Source organism: Petromyzon marinus, chromosome 9, assembly GCF_048934315.1.
Source record: "Petromyzon marinus isolate PM22_M1 ecotype Great Lakes invasive population chromosome 9, UKy_Petmar_22M1.pri1.0, whole genome shotgun sequence".
NCBI classification, from domain to species: domain Eukaryota; kingdom Metazoa; phylum Chordata; class Hyperoartia; order Petromyzontiformes; family Petromyzontidae; genus Petromyzon; species Petromyzon marinus.
Window position 1 is genome coordinate 3716835 of NC_133675.1, and position 27253 is coordinate 3744087.

Consider the following 27253-nt stretch of genomic DNA (forward strand, 5'->3'; position numbering starts at 1 on the left):
CGAAAAATTCCATATTCCTATGGCAGTGGGTCTATTCATCTGGCAACCGCTGTTGCCATCTCCACAAAGTGGTACTCGTTTTATCGATCACCGAGTGATGATGGGTTGAGCCAACCTGCAACCAAGATTTTAACTCGCGACATTCCGAATGCAAACCGCAAGCTCTACCGCCGAGCTTGACTGTGAGAATACGTTTCATGGTGTCTGTCGTGCAATGAAGCAATACAATGTTCGAATCCCGCTCATGGCCAACACCAGTGACGATTATCTGAACCGGTCATGGGCCTCCCCTAGGTCGACTCAGCCTTAAATGCGTACCTGATGCGATGTGTAAACATCGCCACTGGGGAGACAAAAGCGGTCGGGCGTGATGTTGGCCACCCACCCCCTGGTGTACCGTTCTGGCCTTCATAGGTGCTCGCTAACAGCACTTGCCCCAACAGTCTGTTCAAGGCTATACGGGGGATATCTAACTATATATAAAAGTCAAAAATTGTCTGTGTGTGGGTTTGTGTGTGTTCGTCGTTTGCAAACGATGTGGCTCTCCAACGGTGGGGTTTAATAATAATAAAAAAAGAAATATCCAGGTACCACGCCGCAAGCCCCGCCGTGAGCAAACGCTATTCCTTTTTCACATCTGTCAACTTTCAATTTGCTTAATTAGCGATTTAGTGCGATTTCTGTGCGCTAGCTTTTTATTTAATTATTTATGGCGCGTGCACGACCATACCAGCTCACGCGCCTTTGGTGGGGAGGACGACCCATGCCAAGTCGCACGCCTTCGGTGGGAGTGAGGGGGACATTTTCTTTCGCGTTAAAAATGCTATAAAAATACACTAAACGCTCAGGTAAATTCTTCACTGTGTGATGTCCCCCCCCCCACCCCGATGCGTGCAGTCACTACTATATACAGTCGCTAGATGCTACCACTATAGGCCGTAGATATTGCTGCAGAGCGGCCGGGGAGATCGTGGCTGCCAAGGTGTCACCTTGGCCGGCTGAACAATCTAGGCGAGGCCGGAGGCTCTGCACGGGACTAGGCCTCAGCACGCCACTCTCAGGTGTGCTAGAGTCAGCATATACTACTGTAGTGATAGCACGTACCGCCACAGTCGGTATGCACTGCTGTAATCATAGCAGGTACCACCACAGTCAGTATGCACTGCTGTTAGATTTTTAAGAGGAGGTTTGAAATATTTTTTTGACCTGGGCAACGCCGGGTACTTCCCGCTAGTTTGTATATATAGAGCTATATAGAGTGTACAGTGATATAAGTTAAATCATCTACAGCGAAGTGGAATTAATTGGATGTTCTTTATAATTATGTTACGCTGAGAAATCTACATATATGATATGAATTGCAGTGGAAAAGAATCGGATAAAATAATCTTTAGTGGCTTACAAAAAACACTAGTTAAACAACTGCTTAAGAATTGTAAACAATTGATTATTTGAGCATAACAATCTATTTTCATTTCACTCCCCCCACCCAAATGCGAACCTTGTAACTGACTGACCCCCCATCACGACTTAGAGGACAAAACGATGACCGAGTTTGCCTCCAGCACAAGCCTGCCACTGTGTCTGAACTGAGGCTCCGATTGTTCTGGAAGTGCGCAATTTTTAGATGTCAGTAATCGAGGCCTACGAAAGGGAATTTACTCTGGTTGAGTCTTCCGCAAATGCTGTTGTTTTGCAAAAATCCTCCCTGTACCATGCCTCCCCCCTGAACTTACCAGCAGCCCCTAAGAAACAACCACTGTTCCCCAGGGTCAAGCAACCTCTGTTCTAGATTTAAGAACTTTAGGAAGTTCTCCCGCTCCTCCCCCCCACCCACCTCTCTGTCTCTCTCTGCCCCTCTCTCTGATTGAGTCCAGATTGGAGGGCAATCGTGTTGCATGCAAGAACACAAATCGTCTTGTTTGAACGAAATTCCCACCACTTAAAATACCACCATAGTCCCTGGCACAGCAACGGTCTCTCTGTAAATATGTTGACCGTGACCTAAGTGGAACAAGTCTGCCACGAATGAATCACCCACGAGCGGGATATTTCTCTGGGCGCCTGGTACCGTAGCTAAGCGGAAACGGCAGTAATATTAGGAGCAAAAATGCGAATGAGGTAATGGGCAGTGAGTATTCCAAGCAGAGATGGGATAGCCAATTATGTAAGTGCAATAATGGAATGCTCTACCGACCGTCGTCTGCATTGCTCGATTGAGAGCGCGGAGAGTGCTGGGGGAAAAAACGGTCTCACCCTCCGTTCTCGCGTGTGACGCTGGACGGGAGGTGATGGGCGGTGCCTGGTGACGTCACCAGCTGCATTGCGCTGGCCGTGGCTTATAAAGGGGTGGCCCCAATTTGTAAAGAGGGCCACAGACAAAGTACAACAGTCGATGTAACTTTGATAATTTTACTCGTTAATTTACATTGATTCAATTGGCTAATCACGCCTAATATATCAGAAGGGCCCTGCCAGGTCTATCGACAATAACAATAAAACTTCACTTAGAGAGCCCCATTCACAAAAAGTCACTCCAAGGCACTTTGTGGTATAAACACATCGCGATTAATTTAAAGCTCTGTTTGTTATTTTAAGTTGTGTGTTTTTGGGCTTCGTGGGAGATCATTCGTTGTCTGTTGACCCCATCAGCTGGGACTCCCATCCCTGCCAACCATCTGTGCTGTCGACTCCCTGCCCCTGTGCTAAAGAGCAGGTTCAATACCTTTATTTTTTTACCCCTCTCTGTAAAATAACTATGTATGGTGAACCTCTTTTGCACTGTACGTAGCCAACCGTGCTAATAGTAGGTGCAGGAGAAGAACAACAAACGAACTCAAAAATAAGTTATCGAGAAAATAGTTTTAAATCTATAGTTAAAAGTGCATAGCTCCAGTGGCTTCTTAATATCGGAAGGAAGAGCATTCCAGACGGCCCCAGAAGCGCATCTGAATGCGCGCGACGCAAGTGACCGTCTTCGTTCGACGGTTCACCAAAAGCCTCTGCGCCTTGAGATGCAGTGCCATTTATACTCCGCTGTATGAATCCACATTTGTATGTGCACTGCATTACGTTGATTTCAACAGCTGCAGGATTTTGCAGAAGAAAGGAAGCAAGTGAAGGCGACGTGCAGTGGCATCAGTGCCGGCCACGGTGACCTCTCGGTGTCACAGCTGCCGCCACGACGTCGCTGGCTGGCGCCGAATGCGACTCGCTCCCCGGCACGGAGCATGACTGCAAAACCCGACGTGGATCGCTGGGCCCTTTGCCACAGTTACATAACGGGCCCCCTATTTATTTTTGTCACTTTAAATAATATTCTTAGCTCTTTCGGTAAAGTCACGTTGAAGGGAACCAATAAAATAATAAAAAATATATAAAACAATAAAAATTCTCACGACGTTTTTTTTAATGAATTTCACTTTCTACTGTTTTGTGTGAAAATAGTTCAATGGTAATTATTGGAAGCAATTGGTTTCATACTGACCGCATTTATTTATTTGGAAAATGCTTTTTAATAAAAAAAATACTGACCGCATTCACATTGTACGCATTGTAGCTCTTGTGAATCGCTCATTTAGTTCACAGCTTGTTAATTTGTCAACGAGAATCAGTGGTCGTGAATTGAGACCTGCATCGTTAGATGATGATGACAGTAGTGGTGTTGGTAACGGTGAAGATAATGGTGAAGATAATGATGGTGATGGTTGTGATGATAATGGTGAAGATAATGATGGTGGTGGTTTTGATGATAATGGTGAAGATAATGATGGTGGTGGTTGTGATGATAATGGCGAAGATAATGATGGTGGTGGTTGTGATGATAATGGTGAAGATAATAATGGTGGTGGTTGTGATGATAATGGTGAAGATAATGATGGTGGTGGTTGTGATGATCACAACAGTGGTGGTAGTTATGATTATAATGAATATGAAAATACCAAACCTCGCATCCGTTAAGAATCCACCAACCCCACCCACGCTGGTCTCATTCACTCACACTGCGGTGTTAGCGACAGCCCTGGCGGTTTGTGGCGGGGGGGTAAGGGGGGCTCTGGCTTGAGTTCCCCACGCTGGGCAGGGTTCGATCTGACCTCTCTAAGTTGCTCAACGCTGTGTCTGGTTGTTGTCGGCATGAAACACAGGGCCCTTGTTGTGGATGGGCCCACTCAGTGCGTGAGTCATTACGAAATTCGGGCTCCTCTCGCACGCTCGCACGCACGCAGGCACCCTGTCCACACCCAGCCAGATTCTAATGTCGAACGGCCACCGTGTGCGAGTCCGGGATGCCAATCCTTCCACTGGCTCCCAGTCCAATCCCGGATCGAATTTCAACATCGCAGTCTCCTTCTTCAAGATCTTCCATGGACTCGCTTATGCCTGCCTATCTCCTCCCATCTCACTGTACTCCCCTCCACGCACTCTCCTACCTCTCCCCTCCCTTATCTACTCTCCACATGCGCTCCATTCCAGCAACAGAAACTGTTGTTCGCTCAGTGGGAGGCCGCCCATTGTCCTCTGCTGCCCCCTAAGTCTGGAACTCCACACCGTGGAATCAGTAGAGAGTGTGAATTTAAGTGAGTGCAGGGGTGTGGGCAGGACACAGGCCAAAATGTGAGAGGTTTAGTGAAAGTGAGTGGAGTATTCACAGGTGAGTGTCGTAGCATTAACAGACGAGTGTACTCGACGTCGTAGATGAGTGTCGTGTGCAGGCAGGTTGGGTGTGCAAGTTGAGTAGGTGGGTGGCCAACACACCTTGTTCCAGGTGAGGGTTGGGGTGGGGATGCCGATGACCTCGCAGCTCAGGTACACCTGCGATCCCGTCACGTTCCACACAATGCGGGGCGGCGTCACGATGGAGGGACCTGCAGACGAATTGATAGGAGCGTGACATTTCCACCAGTGGCTCAGGGCCGCGAATGGCATTCACGGCCACCGCTCATCTGAGTATGGAGACACCGTGCGGCCTGACAAGAACACTGTGCACACAACAGCGGCCGTCCGCTCATACGTGGGTAGTGATGTCGCCGCAGCGCTCGTGCCAGGCTGGGTGCACTCACAGGCCACGTGAAATGGCGAAGTCACGGGACAGACCAAAGTGTTGGGGAGTAACCGCTCAGAGCGACTGGCAGATAGGTGCACCACCCACATTCACACACGCTCCAAAGGCAAAGATCCCCCCTATAGCCTCTTACATGCTGTTTGGGCAAGTGCTGTTGGCACCACGCCTGGCCGCCTTTGTCTCCACTACACTGTTGATTACGCACCCACCAGGTACTCATTTGAGGCCGAGTCGACCTCGGCGAGGCCCACTACCGGTTGAGAAAATCGTCACTGGCGTTTACCGTGAGCAGGAACTGAACTCGGCCGCCCGGTTTGTGCCACAGCGCGCCAACCACGGCACTACCGCTCCACACACGTGTATAGACGCACATGCCAATAACATATATGAACACAGTTAATTGCATATAATTCGGTGTCTCGATACAGGTCACGTATCTATTCATTTTGTACGAACCCGCTATGATGTGTGAATCAGAAACATGGACTTAAAGCTGAATACGTAGTCATATGCGAAGAGGGAGAGATCTTCAATCTGCGAATGACACTGGGACGCAGAGAGCTGTTCCACGTTGATCGGACTATAGACATTCCATTGACTGTCAAAAAACGTGGGCTTGGACAGGACACATCATGGCTAGAAGTGATGGTGGTGGTGATGATGTCTGATGCACGAGACTAGTGACTGAATGACTGCCAAAGGAGGGAAATGCGTTCCGGAGGACGATCGGCACTGACATAATTTCCTGCACAGAAAGGAAACATGGATCGCGGCATCGCGAAAACTTGTGGAGGTCTTCATCCAGCAGTGGATTGACCATGGCTCACGCTGAATGCGGCGCTTTGACTTCGTGAAAAAGGGAGGCATTAACGTGAATCCTCTATTTTTTTAAATAATAATAAATTAATACATAACACTTGGGAGGTAGTGGGGGCGGAGAAGCCACAGGAATGGGAGCAACTCGCTCTCCCGTACAGCAGCCCAGCCCCTTCCCGCACAGACTTGTCTCTGCGCCTGGCCAAATACAACTTCCCTTCAATTATAGCAACTTCATAGCCCCCCCCCGCCCCCCTTGGCAATCCGCAGCTGGCTCGGGGCCTTCCACGTGCCGTGCCGCTCATGGAGGTTGTTGGACCATGCATTCGTCGCCACGCTGATCGCTTAAGGGTCACGTTCATTTCGTTTCACCCAAGTGCGAGAATTCCAAAGGGGACCGGGGATGGGTCTCATTGTACGCGGTGTGGTGGCATCAACGGCATTGGCCGTGATGACCTATTGACCTTGACTCTTAGCAAACGTTTAATAGTTCCGCCACGCGCAATTTTCGTCAAGTTTACACCAACGCGTCGTCGTAGATGTATCTCGAGTCGCCCTGTCATCGTAATTTCCCCCCATCGCTCGTGCGACACCGCCGACCATAATAGGTGTTCTCCAATGGGGCTTACACGAACACACTTTTTAACGAGCCACAGCTCGTAAAATTTGACAACTTTAATAAATAAATAAGTGCTGCTTGTTACTGGCCGCTTGGCGATTTGGGCCTTTGCTCAGCAACCGTGGGAAAACTTCCTCCACTGAACCCCCTTTCCCCACCGCCCCTCCCATCAAGATTCCTGCTTCTTGCACAAGAAGGCGTGCAAGAAGCTTCGTGCGTGGGTGTGTAAGAGAGAGAGTGCAGTGCGGTGTGTTTACACGCGAGTCTAATTGTGGGTTAGCGGTGGTGTAGCGGGTTAGCGCGCACACTGTGATCCAAGTACGATTCCCCGCTAACGACCCAACAACATGCGGTGACGATTCGCTGAACCGGTCCTGAGCCTGCCCTACGTTGACTAAGCCTCAAATGAATACCTGGTGCGATGTGTAAACATCGCCACAAGAGAGACAAAAGCGGCCGGGCGTGGTGCTGTACTGGCCACCCACCGACCTCTCTTGTGCCGTGCCAGCCTTCATAGGTGCTGCTTGCTAACAGCACTTGCCCCAACAGTATGTTGAGGCTATACGCGGAACTTTGTCTTTGTACGTGAGTGAGTTCCTGCGATGTGTTTATACATGTGTGGGCGACAGTGTGTGTGTGTATATAGTGTGTGCGTGTGTGCACGCGTGTTTGTACGAGAGCATGTAATTGTACGTGTGTGTGCGGATTTAATGACAGTTGTGCAGGGAGTGGAGAAGTTTCCATACTTGAGCAGTGTGCTTATGACCGGCTCCGGTTTGGCAGCCGAGATCTCACTCCGAATCAGTCGAGCGGAATTATCGTTTCATTAGCTGCACAACGCTGTGCGGTAGCTACCTGGCGTGTCGCTTCAAACAAAGCTCCGGGTCTTCTCGGCCACAGTGATGCCCTCCCTTCTTTATACTTGCGAGACTTTGAGACCTCGAAAGGAACGTTTGCGCCCGTTTGAAACACTCGGGCTAGCCTGCCGACGATCCATCCTTGGTTTAACCAGACTGGATTATGTGAGGAGCTTATAGAGCCTTGAAAAATCTGGACAAAGTCCCACCAGTTAGCTTCTCCCACAAGCTGTAGCTGCGTTGGCGGGGTCATGTAGCCCGAATTCCCAGCCACCGCATGCCCAAGCAGCATCTGTTTGGCCGGTTAGATGGGGCTAAACGGGCACGGCACGGGCGAGAGAAGAGATGAGCTGATGTGGTACAGAAGAATGTGGAGCCGATTGGACTTGCCGCTGGACTTGCACCAGCGGTGTCGAGATCGGCCTCTGTGGAGGAGGCTCGTGAAGGACGCTGCTACTGGGGAGTTGGAGGCAGTCGCCCTCCAGCCACAACGGAGGGGAGAGCAGCGACGCTCACAACAATGAGCGGAGCTCCGGGCGGCTAAAACGCGGAAAATTGGCACAGCGGGGAGCACAGTTGGTGCATCTGCCAATCATCTCAGTCAATCAACCCATGGCACCTGGCTCTGTCCCGTAACCTCCTGCAAGCGGGCCTTCGACAGCTCACGTGGCCTCACAGTGCACCCAGCCTGGCACAAGCGACGTGGTGACGTCACCGCCACTTGGTGGCGAACGGCGGTTGTTAATGTGTGCATGTATGTATGAGCGCGTGTTGCACAGTGTATGTTACTGTGTAGCAGTAGCGCAGTGGTAAGCGAGCTACGCCACGAACGAGCACCTGGTGCGATGTGGAAATATCGCCATGAGAGAGACAAAGACGGCCGGGCGTGGTGCTGGCCACCCACTCCCTCGCGTGCCATGTGTCAGCATTCATACGTGCTCGCTAACAGCACTTTTATTGCATATGAGGGTATGTGTTTATATACGAGTGTGTATAAAAGTGTGGGTTTGTGTGTGAGTGTACGAGCGTGTGTTTGTATACAATCTTGTATATGAGTGCGTGTGTGTTCTTATCAACGGGGCGCACCTCAGTCCGATTCCCCAGCACGCCTAACTTACCCAATCCTGAACCTCCTTATAGGTCGGCTCAGCATTAAATAGGTAACTGGTGCGTTGTGTAAACATCGGCACTCAGAAGACATGCGGGTTGTTAAGCGTGGTGTTGTCCACCCAACCTCTCGTGAGCCGTCCCGGCCTTAACAGGTGCTCACAAACAGCACTTGCCACAAAGGTCTGTGAAGGCTATAGGGGGGATCTGTCTGTTTGGGGCCGTGCAATGTGGATTGATTCTGCCGGGGTGGGCGCGTGGGAGAGAGACGGAGACCTTACATGGCCAGGAATCTTGAGCTCTTTCGCCTCTGGGCTCTTAGGCGATGGAACGCCCCCCCCCCACCTCACCCCCACCCTCCCGCACCTCCCTCCCCCCCACACCTCGCCCCCCACACCTGACCCCCCACCCCCCAACAAAATGCTACCCCGAGCAGGAGAGTTTTGTCCCCACCCCCCCCCCCCCCCAATATGTGGACAAACCTTAGGCGATAAACGACTGGGTGGTGATGATGATCATGACGGTAGTGGTGGGTTTAATGATGATGACAATGCTGATGGGTATGATGAAGATGGTTGTGATGATGATGATGATCAGGACCTGGATTTAGTCAGTGGACTAGACCTAAATCTGGTTCCACCTAACAGGTGGCAACACTTTAGTTGCATTAATGTCGTTATCTTATCAATAAAAGAGCAATAATTGTTTTTTTACATATTTTAATGGTTATGACATCCAAATATGATGTCGGTTGTTTTTGCTCTGATTTTGCTTCATTGTTGTATTCTGTTTGACGTTATTTCTTTGATGTTGATGTGGCCTGGGACTATGCTGTTGTTTTTGCTGCCTTACCCACTTTTGATAAAAATCGGACTCATTAAATGCATTCATGTATATCTTACTTATTCTTGGTTCCAAGAATATGAATCCCTGCAGTCACAAAAGCTTTAAATCAAAATTTACATCTTACTTATTTATATTTAGTGACTTGCTTACCATTTTCTCTATTTTGCACTATCGTTGTCTCATTCTTTGCTGTTGTAAATCTGCTGACCCGCCCCATACTGGACATCTGTGCGGGGTAGAAAAAAGAGCTTCATAGCTCATCGGATTCCTCCTGCTGCAGTCTCAACAGAGATTCTGATTCTGGTCACTTCTGCGAAGGAATCTCACTGGCCAGAGTGACGTGGGACTGTTCTCCTCCCTGTGCCTGCCTGCCTGCAGCGGCAGCGTCACCTGGTCGGCATGGGCCCCTGGTGCAAAGGAATAAAGTTAGAGTCCCCTGCCAAATTGATCTTCGTAGCCTCGGTTCCTGGTGCCCCTCCAACCGGCCCGTGGGCCACGGTGCCGTTGTACCGCCTGCGCACTCGATAGACAAGGCCACTGCTTGCCTGCGTCCCTTGGCCCATTTGAATGCCCCGATATGCTGAGCTCGTAGCCTTGGGCTGTGTACAGGTGTGCGGGAGGCATGCGTGGAATGTCGAAAGGCAAACACGTTGGGTTAGATTTTGCTTTTTTAGGAAAAGTGTTTCGAGTATTAAAACGCGTGTCAAGAACTCTGTTCGCTGACATGGTTGTCAGCAAAGCTTCTCTAAAAATATATATATAAAGGAATTGGCCCAACAAATCCAAATGTCCAATTGCAGGACTCGTCATCACCACCATTTGATCTTAGCTCTTCCCCTTGGTGGAGCCTAGTCTATCAAGGAGCACTCGCACAGATCCATTACCACCACAACGTGGCTTCAGGTCTTCCTCTTGGTCTCCCACCTCCACCCTGCACACTTGTCCCACCCAACATCGCAAAACTCTCCCCTTGATCACACCAACAACGCTTTCCTGCCACGTTCTATGAGCCACGGTGGCGGAATGTTAACTACCTCGCCTGGTGTGCAGAAGGTCGTGAGTTCGATCTCGACCCTGACGCCTGGATAATTGCAGTTTACATGTTCTATCCGTGGCCTCGTGGATTGTTCTCCGGGTCCTCCGGTTTTTCCCTCCACATTTAGAAATATGCGTTTAGAGTATTTGGCTGCAATACATTTACACATGCTAAGCCACTTTGTTGAGCTATGATTTGTGGCCAGATCGCGTCTTAAAAAGAGCTATACACCATCAGTGGGCCTTACCTGGTAAATAAATAAAAAAAAAACATTAGTCTAGTTTAGTTTAAAAATGTTCAACTTCCAAGTTGTCCACCCTCTATCCTCCTCCAACCTGCACACGCGTCCCCACCAATCGCAACCCTCTCATCTCGATGTCATCCATAATGCAACTGTCCCACGCCAGGAGCAGCATGGCATACAGAGGCTGGGGGGGGGGGAGCTGGGAGGTTGTTGGCGGGAGGCCTTGGCTATGAATGTACAACCCCGAGAGCGAACGCAACTTGACATTTGCGCTCTGCCTTCCCCGCCCCTTGCTTTGTGTATTCGCAGAGTGGGCCCCGTGCAAGGATTCGCCGTTTAGAAGTAGACAGCTCAGGTTATGTAACATAGAACACCCCCCCCCCCCCACATAGATAGCACAACCCCTACGCATAGCGGCAGCAACAGCACAGCTCAACTTACGACCAACGTCTTGCACGGTGGGATATTAAACTGCCAAAAAAGAGTTTTAGCGACGCAGTTCAACCAAAGTATCGCGTTGACCCTCCGTGAGATGTGATGCACGTGCTGCTGTAGTATACGCTTCTGACAGTGACTGAAACAGGCGACATTGTGGTCGTAAGCGCTTTGTATAAACACCCCCCCCCCAACCACCAACCCACCCACCACGTACACCCGGCAGTGAACAATAAACTGTTTAAATTGTAACTCGAGTTATGTAACTTCCAGCCGGCAGGCAACACGTGCCACCCGGGACACGCATGTAGCAGGCATGGCCGTGCGTGGCCTCGGAGCCTCTTGGGAAGTCTCGGAGGAGCTGTGATGAAGATCACTGGCTCGCGTCTTCCCCTAAAACGATACAGATCCCTCGTATTTACCCTGAATCTCCACCACTGACGTGACTCGTGACATCTGGTGGAATGTTGGAGAACATCGGGAGGATGTGTCGAGGTAGTTTATACTGAACTCGCCGTGGGATGATTTACCCATGCACGGCGCCACGGTAGCGCGACATTTACTACCTCGTCCGGTATACAGGAGGTCGTGCATAGAGACGTTCATTTAGAGTATTTGGCTGCTGTAAATTCTCACATGGTAAGCCACTTCGTTGAGCTATTATTTACGAAAAAGAACTATATAGCTCAGTGGGCCTTACCTGGTAAAGTAAAAATTGTACATTTAATAGTATATTATAGTTACCCTTTCCGCATCGATTCAGTAAATTGTTACGATTTAGGGGACATACGATTAAAGAATAGATTCCTCAGTCTCGTTTGTACTCGTTCATTTGTAGTTTCCCGTTACCCTAGATGCAACATAACCAGATAATTTGCTAATTATTTAGATAACTTGCGAATGATCAATGAGTCTAACGCACATGTTCTAAAACGCGTCTTGTGATCATAAGAATGTTTTTTTTTTAAAGCAGCATTGGTTCAACACAAGCAAACTGCACTGGTTTCAAAATTCAGCGTCTCATCAGCAGAGTCAGGCTTGTATGTAAGTATGTTAAACTTTTTTTTTCTTTCGCACCGTATGTAGCCAACCGTGCCGATCGGAGGTGCGGGGGGAAGGACAACAAACTAAACACAAAAAGCAGTTCTAAATATGAGATATAATCAGTCAAAGATCTGCGTCACCAGGTAAAACAAATAAAACAAAATATTATCTTTGATCAACCTCGGGGCTTTCAGGACCAATGTGTTGCAGTAAGAGGGTTGGATTTCAGGAAACCTTGCCTCTGCCATTGGCCACGATCAACCGAGGTCCAAACCCAGACCCAAGTGAAGTAAGGTCATCTTTTGGCATAGGGTCCCTGAATGGAGTTCAGAAAGGCTGCGAGTGGTGTCAGGGTCCAAATGCATGGGAAGAAAGGGGCCCAAGATGTTGAACTTCTGTCGCACTGTACGTAGTCAACCGTGCTAATCGGAGGTGCAGGGGAAGGACAACAAACCAAGCACAAACAACAGTTGTAAAAAAATATAGTTTTCAATCTAAATTAAAAATTACATAGCTCCAGTGACTTCCTAATATCGGAAGGAAGATCGTTCCAGACGGCCGCAAAAAGCGCATCTGAACAGGCATGATGCGGTGACCGTCTTATTCGATGGCCAGTCAAAAGCCACTGCTGCGAGGATGACCGGAGGTGGCTGTGGTTGTAAGCCCAGAATGTCCGGGCACTTACACGACTCCAGGCCTGCTGTGTCTGTGTTGTTTTTCCCACTGCTAACCAGAACCATGTCAACGACGACATAGCAACAGCTGCGATACCAAGAGGTAATCACGGCGAATAACTGTTGGTTTCAGCACACCTCGCTTTCGTTTCTTTCCTTTTGCCAGATACCTATGTTAACATTCAACCTCTTAACATCTCCACTCACAGTCTCATCACCACCACCATCATCGCCACGTGGCGTTAGGTCATTTTATTCCCCTTGGTCACCGAACTCTGGGGTGCCACTCCAATACCCGGTAATTATCTGCCATTCTCCCTCCCTGTACACGTTACCCCACCCATCACACATTTGCCTGGCAGCCTTGTAAAACAAAAACAAAAATCCATCAACGCGCCTGTCAGAAAACCTTGACCGTTTAATGAGAGTGAGAATTGCATCAAACATTTATTGGCAACTCATTCACTGAATTTGCCCTCGTAGGTGGGGTCTTGCTGCTGCTGCTGCTACGCGTGTCTTATCTGCCGCGTGTTTGGTTTCATGCGTTGTAGATCGCTACGTGTTTAGAGTGGCGCGTATGTTTAGGCTGCCACGTGTGTTTAGGCTGCCATGTGTGAAAACTTGCCACAAGTGCCCGATTACTAGGTGTGGCAACTTGCCACACGTGTCTGCTTATTGCCACGTGTTGTAGTTTTCCACGTGTGCTTAGGCTGACACGTGTATGTGTGTGTGTATATATCGGTTTTCCACGAGTCGTTTTTTTCTTCACACGCGTGGAAACTTGCAAACGAGTGCCCGATTGCCGCGTGTGGCAACTTGCCACGCGCGCCTGCTTTCCACGCGCATCTGTAGGCCACCCAACGGCGTGCGGCGACCTGCCCCCGTTGGCTAATTGCCGTTGTTAATTTGCCGCCTGCCGAAAAAAAAACACTAATGGCCCGGGGAGGGAGGGGATGGAGGAGAGGGAGGCTGCCGTAGCCTTTTTTGGCATCTCGTGGCACGGTTGCACTCAGACTGCCGCCCGCATTATGGTTGTCTCCTCGTACAGGTGGAGGGGAAGCAGCCGTGTTTTGTCTGGAGCCACGTGTTTTTGTTCTGCTTGTGCGCGCCGCGCTTGTTTTTGGATTTTGTGTTTTTATGCTTCAATCAAATTGTGGCCTTACAATCAAACCCACGTGGAAATAGGGGGCAGGGAACAGGGAGCTGGGGGTGGGGGGCTGAGCGAGTGGTGGAAATCCACATTCCTAGAGCTTACAGAGCGGGGTAGCAGTATTTCAATAAGGCAACTATCGTTCACTCTGTACCTGGTACCTCATTCATTGACCACGAACAGGTGAATAGACATTGATGATGATGTCTCGTCAATTATGGTGATGATGATTATGATCATTAGTCGACACGAAATAATGACTTTAAAACTTTCATATTCCAAAAAGGCAAAGTGATGTCCTGCTCTGAGCATTGACGCAGTTGCTCATCTCCCGTGTACAGCTCTGAGCCAGCGGTGGAAACTCCCCATGCCTATGGCGCGTCTCTCCGTGGAATGGTGATGGCCATAAAATGGTCCTCGTAAAGATGATAGAATGGCGTTCATATGGGAACATGGTGGGTGGAATCATTCCTATAAGGGTGAATTTGTGCTGCGCCTCATAGAATGTTGCGTCGAATTCCGCGAACCCATATCTAACTTAGATGGCCCTCCACTATAAACATTGGTCAGTTCACCAGCATTGTCTCAAGCAAGCTGCAGCGTGTACAACATTCTGAGGCACGTGTCGTAACGGGTACTGCAAGATCTGGCCATGTCCGTCCAGTGCTCGCTGAGCTGCATTGGCTTTCGGTTGCTGAACGAATACATTATAAGGTCGCACTCGTTACACACAAAGTGCTTGCCACAAATGAACCACAATACCTTGCTTTTCGCGTAAAAGAAGCATCGACCATCAAGTGAACTCTGCTTATCCTCGAAGCGGCTTTTAGCTGGCCATTGAACAAAAATGGTCACTGTATCGCGCGCTTTCAGATGCGCTTCTGCGGCTGAAACGCTCTTCCTTCAGATAATTAATATGAAGCCACTGGAGCTATGCACTTTTAAATCTAGATAAAAAGAAAACTCATTTCTTTAGAAAATATTTTTTTTGTGTTCAGTTTGTTGTCCTTCCCCGGCACCGGTGATGATCACGGTTGGGTGCGTAAAGTGCGAAAGAGAGTTCAACATTATTACATACAATACATGCCTAACTCTGCTGATGAGACTCTAAATGTTGAAACCTGTGCAGAGTACGCTTGTGTTGAACCAATGCTGCTTTTTAAATAAATAAATAAAAACCCGCACTCGCAGAAGGCCGCGCTGCTGATGAGATGTGTACACGGTTTTTTTTTTCTTGCGTGTACGTAGGGGGGCCGATGTTTTGTGGGCTACGCGCTGCGCGACCACGAGGGTGATTGCGTGTGGCACGGATGACTCACGTCTGAGTGTGAGTGAGTGAGTGGGGCTGTGCCTCGTTGTGTCAACACTGCTGGGCACGGTCCGTGGTGTGGCGGCGGTGCGGCGTGGTCACGGAGGTTGTTTCAGGCTGATGTGAAACGAGCTTTGAGCGACGGGAATTAATTAAATAAGGTATATGTGTATAATTGTTCCACCCCTAATTATCCGTTCTAACCGCTCCGCGTGAGTGCGCCTGTTTGCATTAGACGTCAAGCGATGCATCGGAATACTGCACTGCTATAACATGTGAAATATATGATTATTTTATATATAACGAACGAATTCGGGTGTAAATAAACTTACACGAGTACAGTTCCTTTCTGCTGAGAGTTGTAAATTCCTAAATGAGTTATTGACTTTGCCTGACCTATAATCGACGAACAATATATATCGTGACGATACATAAGCAGACTCGACATACATATGCGTAAACTTCGTCGGCAGTCTTTATTGAGTTATAGAAAGTCGGTATTGTTTGTAGAAATAAGTAATTTATGGTCAAATAGTAAAACCACTGACTGGGGCTGCTTCTCGTGCGTGCGTTCTGACTGCCCGAGTTGCACTGCAAGGCTCCCTCGGCAGGAATCGTATTCCTTGGTCGAGATCCGCGGCTTTGTCAATTAGCTCGGTGTCATAGTCGTGCACGCTCATCGTGATCATCATCTTAAATATGCATAATGATGCTTGATCAATTGTTGATTAATCGTGATGATTGGTTAATCAATCATGATGATTGATAAATAATCAATTTGCCCGGTGATTTCAATCAGCCCTGTGTCATAGTCGTGCACGCTGATCGTGATCATATGAAATATACGCATGACGATTGATCATGATCACGATGATTGATCATCATCATATTCATCATCTTCATCATTATCACATCTCTGTCCCGAAGGTGATTTCATACCTGCATTGTTTAACATCTGCAGCGCCCAAGGCTAATCCCAATTGAAATTCATCCAACTCACCGCACCAATGGCTCTTTTTACAATCTCAGAAATACAGATGCCACCACCATCACCACCATGGTCATCATCATATATACACGAACAAACACACGCAGTCTCATACTCATACATATACATGCACATCTGTAATCACTCTTACAAGCGTAATCTCGCATACATATGCTATACAGTATATATATCACACACATACACGCACACACACACAAATCCTTCTCCCCTGATAGCCTTAGTAGACTTTTGGGGCAAGTGCTATTAGCGAGTACCCACGTATGTATGCTGAACTTCTTTCGCACTGCACATAGCCAACCCTGCTAATCGAAGGTGTGAAAGCCAACCTATGAAGGCCAGCACGGCACGCGATGGGGTGGGTGGGCAGCACCACGCCCGGATGCCTTTGTCTCCCCAATGACGATGTTTACACATCGAACCAGGTACTCATTTGAGACCGAGTCAACCTCGTGGGAGGTCCATTACTGCTTCAGATAATCGTCACCCGTGTTGGCAGTGAGCGGGAATTGAACTATAGAGTCGCCGGATTGGTAGCGCACTGCGCTGACCGCTGCCTCACTCTCTGACACACCACACACACACATTGAGCGGTGAATTAATTTTTCGGTGATGATGAAGAACCGAGCCCGCGCGCTGTAAATCCCAGTGCGCCGCTCAGCACGACGAGATGATGCGTTTACGCGTCCGCTCATTAATTAATGAACGCGTGCTCACATCGCCGAGCCGCATTCATTAAGAGTCTTGTTCACGAGGCCTCTGTTACTGACGGATGCACCACGCGCTTATATGACGATGATGATGATGATTTCAACACCATTATGAGCAGCAGTATCATCATTATTTTCATCATCATCACAACCGCTTTCATCAACCATCATCATGACAACCACCACTTTCCTGATCATTATCATCACAACTACCCCCACCAATTTCACCACAACCTCCATCATCGTGAAAACCACCACCATTTTCATCATCGTAATCTCAACCACCATCACCACTTGCATGAGTATAATCACTGCTATTACGAATTTCACCAACACAATCACCACCACCGCCATTCTCACCATCAACACCATCACTAGTTGCTCCATACCTGCAACTTTTGGATGACAGCATGGCAAGCCACATAATCTGACCGCTAAATAAATATTTCATTATATATTTTATTACTACCTCCTTCCCAAATCCCTTCCTCCCTCGTCACCACGACCATCTCACCCGGCTGCTCCGTGCCCCCACGTGCCCTCAGGTGTTTGGTTGCTCAGGTGGGGGATTACCCTCGGGAGGAGGGCACCATGGACCCCTTGGCGACGCGGCGTGGCATTCGTGTGCGCATGGCTGTCGCCGTGAGATATCTCGTGGTGTTACGGTTCTGGGATTTATTGTTAAGCGTTAATAATAATAATGATGATGCCTTATTCGTGTTGAGCTTGGTTTTAGAGTAAATGTGTTGTACATTAGCTGCAGCGATAGGCTCATGTTAGTGGTAGGCTGAGCGTTAGAATTAGTGGCACAAGGCAAATGCTGCTGTTTGGGTTCATGTGGAAAGAGTAGCGTTAGGGTTAGGGCTAGAGTTTAAGAGTCAGTGTTAGGGAGAATAAAGGTCAGTTAGGGTCAGTGTCAGTGTCAGGGCCACCATTCGTGTTTGGTTTCAGATTATATCCGTTCACCCTTCCCACTGCCCCCAGTATTTATTGTCCAAATCTCTCAATTGCTCTCTCCATTCCTCTTTCGCCCTGTCTCTCCCTCGCCTCTCTCCCCCTCTGTCCCCCACGCGCTATCTCTCTCCATTGCCCTCTCTTTTTTTCTCTCCCTCGCTTACTCGCGTTCTATCATTTGCTCTCTCTTCGTGAGCCCCGCGTGGATTAATTTAATCCCGGGGAAGCTCCTACAACCGACAATAACAAAAAAACATCTCCACTATCCCCGGCCTCGGACCCCAGAAATTCTGCCGACTCAACGATTCTCGCGCTTGGGGCATCCACTGGGGGGGGGGGGGGGCAGAGTGAATCAGATCTCGTGCCCTACATGAAGAGCTGAGAACGATGGAAACAATACACCTCAAAGCTTCGATGGAAATAATAAACATGAAATGGAAAGATATAAAGGTACGACAGAGATATGGCGTGCGGAAGCGGCGTGGGCAGCATTGGAAAGGGTGAAATTAGAGGTGTGCACGTGACGACCCAGCCACGTGTGATCCTCTTCCCGCCTCGATGGGTTCTGCTGAGGCCTAAGGCCACGCTGGGTGGGCATTTCAGAAGAACGATTGAACTCCTCGCTGGATTATCAACACATTATTTGTTGACCCTGCAGCTGTGTTGGCGGTGGTGCAAAAGCACGATTAACAACAACGAAATACCTCAACACACGTTCGTCAACACGACTGTCACCTTAAAAAGGAGACGTTTTGGGCAATGGGCCTTCTTCAGAGCACATACTTCTTCTGGGCCTCTCTATGAGCTGTGAAGAAGGGCCGTAGCCCCAAACGTCGCCCAATGTATATCCTTTCTTTTTTTAAGGCCGCAGTTTTATTGAAGAATCTGCTGAGGGTCTTTTTTTTTGTTTTGTTTTTTCACAGTACGAACCGCGGCACGTGTTAAACAAAGGCCGGCGTGATCACGTGGCCCAATGACGCGAGCAGGGCAGATACAACAAAACCAGTCTGGACAAAAGAGCGGTGCCGCAGTGGTTATCGCACTCGGCTTTGATCTTGGCCACCCAAGTTCGAGTCTCGGCCACGGCTAACATCAGCGGCATGCGATAACTGAGCCTCCGTCACCAACCCGCACTGACCAGCGCGGTGAAGTATGGTTCAATACCTCCCCCCCCCCCACCACCACCGACAGGGCATGTGGAAGGCTTTCATCCAGCAGTGGATTGACCAAAGGCATGCACAGCATGTTGGTCATGAACAGAATTATTACTAGTATTATGGTAACAAGACAAGATATTCCAAATGTTTCCGTGGGAGCAAAAGGTGTCACTTGATTAGTGTGATCGGAAAGCTACCAGGAACACCAGTCCAGCGGGCCACTCTGGAACCCGAGTTACACTCTGCTCTCTCAAAGACAAAGATCCCCCGTGTAGCCTTAACAGACTGTTGGGGTAGATGCTGTGAGCGAGCACCGATTAAGGCCGGCACGGCATATCGAGGGGGTGGGTGGCCAGCACCACGCCCGACCGCCTTTGTCACCCCAGTGGCGATGTGTTTTACACACCGCAACCAGGTACTCATTTGAGGCTGAGTCGACCTAGGGGAGGCCTCACACGCAGAGGCTGACAGACATCCGTTACAACAGCCAATTGTTCCGCACCTCCGATTAGCACGGTTGGCTACGCACGGTGCGTTAACATGCAATTGTACGTGCACAATAATAATGATAATACTGTTTGGTTCTATTCAGTAAAGTCACTTAGGTAAAAAATAAAACAACAAAAATCACGACGTTTCGGCCACAACACAAGCGGCCGAAACGTCCTGATTTTTGTTGTTTTATTTTTTACCTACGTGACTTTACCGAATAGAACCAAAGAGTATGGATCCTTGCAGTCACGAAAGCTTTAAATCTAGAAATAATGATAATGTTGCGCCCTTTGTCGATCCACTGCGGGGGGGGAAGGAGTGGTGAGGAGAGGAAGGAAGAATGATGGGGGGTGGAGATGGGGGGGGGGTGGCGGAATCGGGGAGATGGAGCGAACTTAAGGAGGAGAGAGGGAGGCGGTGGAGGAGGAAGAGCGAGCCGGCGATTCTCCAGGACTGGGTGCAAGATGAGGGGGGGGGGGGCTTTAATTGGCCCGCAGTGTGGGGCCAGGGATCACGAAAACAGCCGTTCCCTAGGGAGGGCTGAAGCGAGGTCGTGAAGGTCCCTGAGCCCCGAACAAACTCGGCTGACGCAAGGGTGGCGACGGTTGTTACCTCTCTATGGTAACAGGGTTACCCGCGTTCAAGCTTGCACACACGCGTGTACAAACCACACGCGTGTACAAACCACACGCGTGTACAAACCACACGCGTGTACAAACCACACGCGTGTACAAACCACACGCGTGCACGCGTCACACACGTGCGCGCGCTTCACAGTTCGAATGTGTATGCATGTTTACACACGTGTGAACGCTACACGTGTGTATACATGCATGCATGTACACTACGCGTGTGTACACCACACTACACGTGTGTGTGTGTGTGTGTAAACTACACACGGACCAGACTATGTGTTTATAGGTGCGTGTGCACTGCGCGGGTGTAGTTTGTGTGTAGTCTACACACACACACACACCGCACGCGGTGGAGTTTACGAGCGCGCACAATGCGCACGCCGTTAATCCTCTGCTCGCGCACAATGCGGATTAATGGCAACGAAACGGCGTTTGTGAGCGGGCACTGTCCCGCAGCCCCTCGTGCGCTCGGCTGCTTCTCTCTTCCGCGCTGCACCGCGCGGCTGGGTTCTCGCTCGCGTTTAAAAAGGGGAGGAGGTCTCCCTCTCGCCCATCACACGTCGTACGCAAAAACAGAGCCGTCTTTGGCCTCTTTGATGGTCCCACGGGACAGACAGAGATGGACATGCACGCATCATTCATTTTGGGGTGGGCTCCTAAAGATGTAGTTTGTCCTCGACACAGAGTAAAGAAAGACTGCACGATACATCAAACGACAAAGAATCCCCGTATAGCCTTTAACAGACTGTTGGGGCAAGTGCTGTTAGCGAGCAGCACCGATGTGAAGGTTGGCACGGCGCACGAGCGGACGGGTGCGTTGCCAGCACCACGCCCGGTCACCTTCGTCTCCCCACTGGCAATGTTTACAGATCGCACCATGTACAAATTGTTCAGGCTGAGTAGACGTAAGGAGAGTTCAGATAATCGTCACTGGTATTAGCCGTGAGAGAGAGAGCACTGACCACTGCACTACCATTTCCCACCTGCAAAAAACAAATATTCCCAGAAAAGCCTTAATAGACTGTTGGGGCAAGGGCTGTTAGCGAGCACCTGTGAATGTCGGTACGGTACACGAGGGGTGGGTAGCCACCACTACGCCCGGCCGCCTTTGTCTCCCTAGTGGCGATGTTTACACACTGCACCAGGTACTCATTTGAGGCTGAGTCGACCCTCCCCACCTACACCCACTCATCCACACTCACCTTCACCCACCCACACTTACCTGCTCCCACACTTACCTGCACCCACCCACACTCACCTGCACCCACCCACACTCACCTGCACCCCCCCACACTCACCTGCACCAAACCACCATAGCGTCAACATCCCTCTCCCCCCAGCATCCACTCACCCTTGCCGCAGGGCCCCTTGCCGGTCTGCGTGACGGTTGCGTCCCCGCGGCTCTGCGCCCTCCAGTCGGCGGCCCTGAGCTCGCACGCGGAGCTGTAGGTGATCCCGTCCGAGCCGCACACGGGGTACGGGGCCTTGCACACGCACTCGCCGTGGCCACGCTTCTTAGCCCCTTGCGGCCTCTGGCACTCGTAGCCCAGGGCGCAGCGGCCCTGGTCACTGCCTCCGCACGGTTCGCCGGCGACCCGGGCGCAAACCTGGGGGGGGGCGGGCAGTTGAGGGCAGGCGAGAATTCGAAGGCGCATTTCTTAACTGTACTGTCAATAGATCGTCCAACCGCTATCATTCATTCGCTCTATCCATCGCGCGCCAACTCGACATTAACCATCATGAACCACCACTTACCATCGTCCACCCATCCACTTTATCGATCACAAATCCACTCACCACCCACCACCGATCCACTCACTATCAACCGCCACTCATCATCGACCACCAATGAACACTCACGGGAACCCATTGCATACGACATAAACGATACAAATATATATAGATTCTTACACGTGAGCTTGACAATCCATATTTATCTACGAATCGGTACATCGCCACACCCTGATGCCCCCTGACTAACCCTGACCTGGCTGGCTCAACGCTCCCATCCGTACCTCGCATCGAGACAGCCCACGGACGGAGCAGCGTTGTCAATTAGTACAACTACTGATCAACTTTAATTTAAGATACGATGATTGAGCCTTTGCCCAAAATTTCTCAGAATGCACCGATCTCGGAACGGCTGCCAGATCTATGCTCACTGCCTTCACCGAGCCACGCTTGGTGGTGAAGTATGGTCAAATACCCCCCCCCCCCACGTCCCCCACGGCCCGCCCCGTGGTCGCGTCGATTTTTCTCCGGGTCCTCCAGTTTTTCCATCCACATTTAGAATTGACGTTCGTTCAGAGTGTTTGGCTTCTGCTTTACATTTCCACACGACGATAAGTCACTTCGTTGAGCTATCATTTGTGGCCAGGTCGCTTCTGAAAAAGAGCTCCTGTATAGAGCTCAGTGGGCCATACCTGGTAAAAAAAAAACCACTTAGTTTAGTAGTTGGTAAAGGAGTATTCATCCGGATAGCTCCGGCACGCGAGCACTGATTAACAGCGACCTGAGATTCCTCCCGCTCGTTCAATAATTAACACGGCGCGTTACGGATGATTTGCGCGGAGCCGCGAAGTTCGTGAGATGGGGGCGACCCCTACGAAGCCTCGAGGCCCCCTCCCGCCCTCCCCACACACTTGGCCGGAGACCTTGAGAACTTGCATCGACATCGAACCTAGGTACAAACATACTCGCGGCTCATGGTGGCGGTGGAGTCGACGTGGAAGCACCAGGAGCTTTTGAGGTTTGGTGTTTCGCGAAGTCAGCATCGTAGAGTTAGGATCAATATACATGAATAAGGGTCATTGCCCGAAACGTCGCCTAATATTGTTACACTGTTATGAATAAATGTGTTGCGTTTATTTGTTATTCGTGCACAACTTCAAACGCAGCATCACCAAATAATACTTATAATCTGAAGTTTGGCAACCAAGGCTCAGAGCAATGGGATCAAATAAAGCTCATCATAATCCTCAGCCATGGCCAATCCACTGCTGGATGAAGGCCTCCCCCAAGCTGCCGCTGTCTGTAGCTGTTCTGCGGTGTAAACATAGGAAGCTAGGGGCCGTCGGATCAAGAGTCTCAAGACTGAAGTTTCAAGTTTATTTTGTTGAACCGAGGGCGAACTCAAGATACCAGGAAGAGTCTCATTTGCAAGAGTAACCTGGGTCACCAAAATGACAAAAGCAAATGAAATAAAATAAGGCACAACAATAAAGCAAAGAGAAATCAGAACAACAAAAAAACAACTGTATCACATGAGGGGGTGGAGTCGGATTTAAAACTGGCTCTGGGATTTGGGAGTCCCGGAGAAACTCGGCGTGCCGAGGAAACCGGCGTTGTAGATGATCACGGGACATACAGTATCGAGGGTATAGGGAACAGGGGTCCCGAGGAGATGGGGGCCAGGGGGGGGGGGAAGGGGGTTGGTTTTACCTTGCAACAACTGCAGGGGCCCTTGATGAACCCCTGCGGACATTTTTCCTTCGGCAGCTCGGGGCACTTGATCTTGTCGCACGAGGGGCATTTCGCCACGCCTTGCCCGCTCACTCCTTTCCGTCGCTGCCCGCCAGGCTCCCCAGCCTGGGCAGTAGCGGGCAGCAGCAGCAGCGCGGCGCAGAGAAGGGCAGCGACTCCCAGCAAGGGCAGCGGCGACGCGAGGTGCATGGTTACAGGAGTTGGTGGCTGGTGGTGGATGGGTTGGCAAAAGGTAATTGCCTAGCAGCGGAGACAATCGTCTAGACCAAGATCGACACGGCGGGCGAGTCGACTTTGCTACCTGAGTGGTGACCGTGCTGAAGAGGAGCGCTCGTTCCTGCTGCAGCCGCTGTTGCTTTCCTGTACGGAGTGACGGGTTTGGGTTGGGTTGCTCTTTCGCTGCTGTAGTTGAGAGAGCGGCCCCGCCTGTTCGGTGGGAGGTGGTGATGGTGGTGGGAGGTGGTGGGTGGTAGTGGTGGTGGTGGGAGGAGGTAGGCGCGATCCCAGTCCCCCGGGGGAGACGCGCGTGGAGGGGGTGGTGGGGGGTTAGGGGCACGGGAAGGGGTTGTGTGGTGGTGGTGGTGGGGGGGAGAGACCGAGTTGGGAGCGTTGTGTGGAGCGAGGCTGTGGGTGGTTAATTAGCTCCACGGGAGTGGCTCTTGCGATCGGGAGTTTCCGAGCAAAAGTCCACCCGCCTCCACCACCCCATCCACCCGCCGTTCTCCTTCAGCCGTTCCTCTTCACCAACCCCTGTTTGCTGAGCAGTGCTGCTTCAGTGACGATGGTGTCTGTTTAACCACCACCATTATTACTACTACTACCACCATTAATAACAATCATTATTGGCATCAGCCATTACTATCGTCGTCATAATAATCATCACCAGTATCATCATTATAACCATATTCATCGTTATAATCATCATTATGGTCACCATCATCAATCATAAACGTAATGACCATCAACATCATCGTTAGATTATCGCCTGCTACAAAGTGAACGTTGTAGATCGTGTGACATCAACTACAAGCATTTGGCTACATATAATGCACGTTGCTCGAAGTGTAAATATTGCCGGCAAACTCATGTGAAATCAACAAATTAGACAATAACCGTCCCCGTAACCATTACTAGTGTGAATCGTCCCTTTTAAAGAAGACCCTGCAGGAGTTGAAACGACTCACATGGTCACATGTACACATCCATTAATGATCATTCTTATTTCGTATGCCTGCTGATGTAGATGCCAAGCAACGACGACAATTTCACATTCAGGTGGTCAAGTCCAGACAACCGCGTCAGGAGCAGCGGAATGGATCGCTCCGATGTCTCCTTCGAGATTATGGATCGGGCATTGCATCTTTACATGTTGTATAGTCTGTTTTGGATCACCACAGTCGCACACTACTGGAGAGTTTTTTTCATTTTCCATTTGTGCATCAGGTATCCCCATCTGCCATGGTTTGTGCGGATGTGGTTTAGGATGGACCCCATGAGCTTTGCAGAAAATCAAAACCAGGGATCTTCTTCGTTGGGTCCTTAATCAATTAATCTCTATTGATTGACGTATCGCAGTGTATAATGGTCATTCCTTTGTTCATCCAAAGATGGATGAAGTCCTCCCCACTCCGTGTCGGTCAAGAGGCAATGGTTGACTATACCCCACCACGCTATTCAGAGCGTTCAGGCGAAGGGTGGACGTCACCTTTCAGCCGATGCCAGCCGCCGTGGCCCCCTAGTGCAGTGCGCTAACCACTCCACCACCGCCCGGCGTACAGATATAAAATGTTTATGACCATACGCACGTGTGAGATATGTAACTGTCTAAGGGTGTCCTGGGAACGACCGGCACACAATTACACCGTGGCACAATAAAACACTCGGCCAGGCGGACGTCCGTAAAATATATGACCTGAATATGAGCAGGCAGAGAGAGACATCTCCCCACATTTTATTATTAACATATAACTCACTCAGGTGACGTGTCACTGGTGTCAGAGGACCAAAGCGTACAATCTGAAGATCATTATGAAAACCACCACAACCGCCACTTTCATCATCAGCATCACAACCACTTCCAACCACTGTCGACACTTTCATCATCACAGCCACCACTTGTATCACCATCAGCATCGTTACAAACACTGCCACCGCTTTCTTCATCATCATCATCGCAACTGTAGGGGTAACCGGCACTCACCACTCTGTGGGCTGGTAGCTCCCCCTTCTCGTTAATAGGGGGCGGAAGCGCTGTCACGTCAGTGGTAATGACCATGGCCCAAAAGGGGCCAACGACAATCCCTGGGAAACGGATCCTGGGACACATTCCCCGGGACCCCGGGAGGGGGGACCGGTGGATGATGTCACCTTTCAGAAAGTTCTGGAAGGGAGGCGTGGCTAGGGCGGAGCGAGCCAGAACCAGTATATAAGCCGGACCTCTCAAGGGTCTGGCTTAGTCGTCTCCAAGCCGAAGTGAGGCTAGTGGTCAGGGGAAGATAGAACCCTGGAGGATAGGACCCTGGACCCCAAGCTCCGCCGTCCTTCTAAGGGCCGGAGCTCAGTGAGGCCAGTGGTCAGGACCCGAAGACCCGGGTCAGAATAGCCTCCCCTAGGGCCCCAGCCCGAGGGCGGAATGTTTCGGGGTTCCCAGTGGTAGGGCCCGTGTAGTCCTGAGGCCATACCTCCCCAGGTATCGGGTAAAGGGGCCGTTATACCCTTTCTGTTAGGGATCTTGTAAAAGAGCCAATAAATATCGTGTTGTCTCACAAGAAGTTATCCGTTACATTTTATACCCACTACACAACCATCACCAATATCACCATCATCGTCCGAACAACCACCACCACTTACATCATATTTTTCCGTGTAGTTTAAAACAAGTGCTAGTTTGTGAGACGTCAATAGTAGTTGGCTTATGCACAGACTGGTTGATTTCTGCCACGGAAAAGTGAAGCAAAGTCCAAACATGACATTCTTCGGTAACTCAATTCTTTGGGTACGTTTGTTGTTGTTGCAGAGTGTGACGCTAATGCTAATATAAAGCAGGCGACGCCCCACTCCTGGCGACGACTACGAACACGACCACGCATCGTGTCGTACACACACACGTGTAGAACACGTGTTGTACACACACACGTGTAGAACACGTGTTGTACACACACACACGCATCGTGTCGTACACACACACGTGTAGAACACGTGTTGCACACACACACGTGTACAACACTAGTTGTACACACACACGTGTCGTGCTGTACACATACACACGTGTAGAACACGTGTTGTACACACACACGTGTAGAACACGTGTTGTACACACACACACACGTGTAGAACACGTGTTGTACACACACACACGTGTAGAACACGTGTTGTACACACACACACGTGTAGAACACGTGTTGTACACACACACACGTGTAGAACACGTGTTGTACACACACACACGTGTAGAACACGTGTTGTACACACACACACGTGTAGAACACGTGTTGTACACACACACGTGTAGAACACGTGTTGCACACACACACACGTGTGTGTGTACAACACTAGTTGTACACACACACGTGTCGTACACACACACACACGTGTAGAACACGTGTCGTACACACACA

The 27253-nt window shown here is 50.0% G+C and overlaps 1 protein-coding gene across 1 annotated transcript in view; it reads right to left on the bottom strand.

Moving 5' to 3' along the window:
* Window positions 1-24102, bottom strand: part of IGFBP7 (insulin like growth factor binding protein 7) — a 38868-nt gene extending 14766 nt beyond the window's left edge. The window contains exons 1-3 of the mRNA XM_032950827.2: window positions 23595-24102; window positions 21505-21760; window positions 4756-4865 (exon numbers count right to left, since the gene is read on the bottom strand). Of these exons, the coding sequence (XP_032806718.1) occupies window positions 4756-4865; window positions 21505-21760; window positions 23595-23825 (597 nt within the window). The 5' untranslated portion in view covers window positions 23826-24102. The remainder of the gene's footprint in view (window positions 1-4755; window positions 4866-21504; window positions 21761-23594) is intronic.
* Between the last annotated feature and the right edge of the window lie 3151 nt (window positions 24103-27253).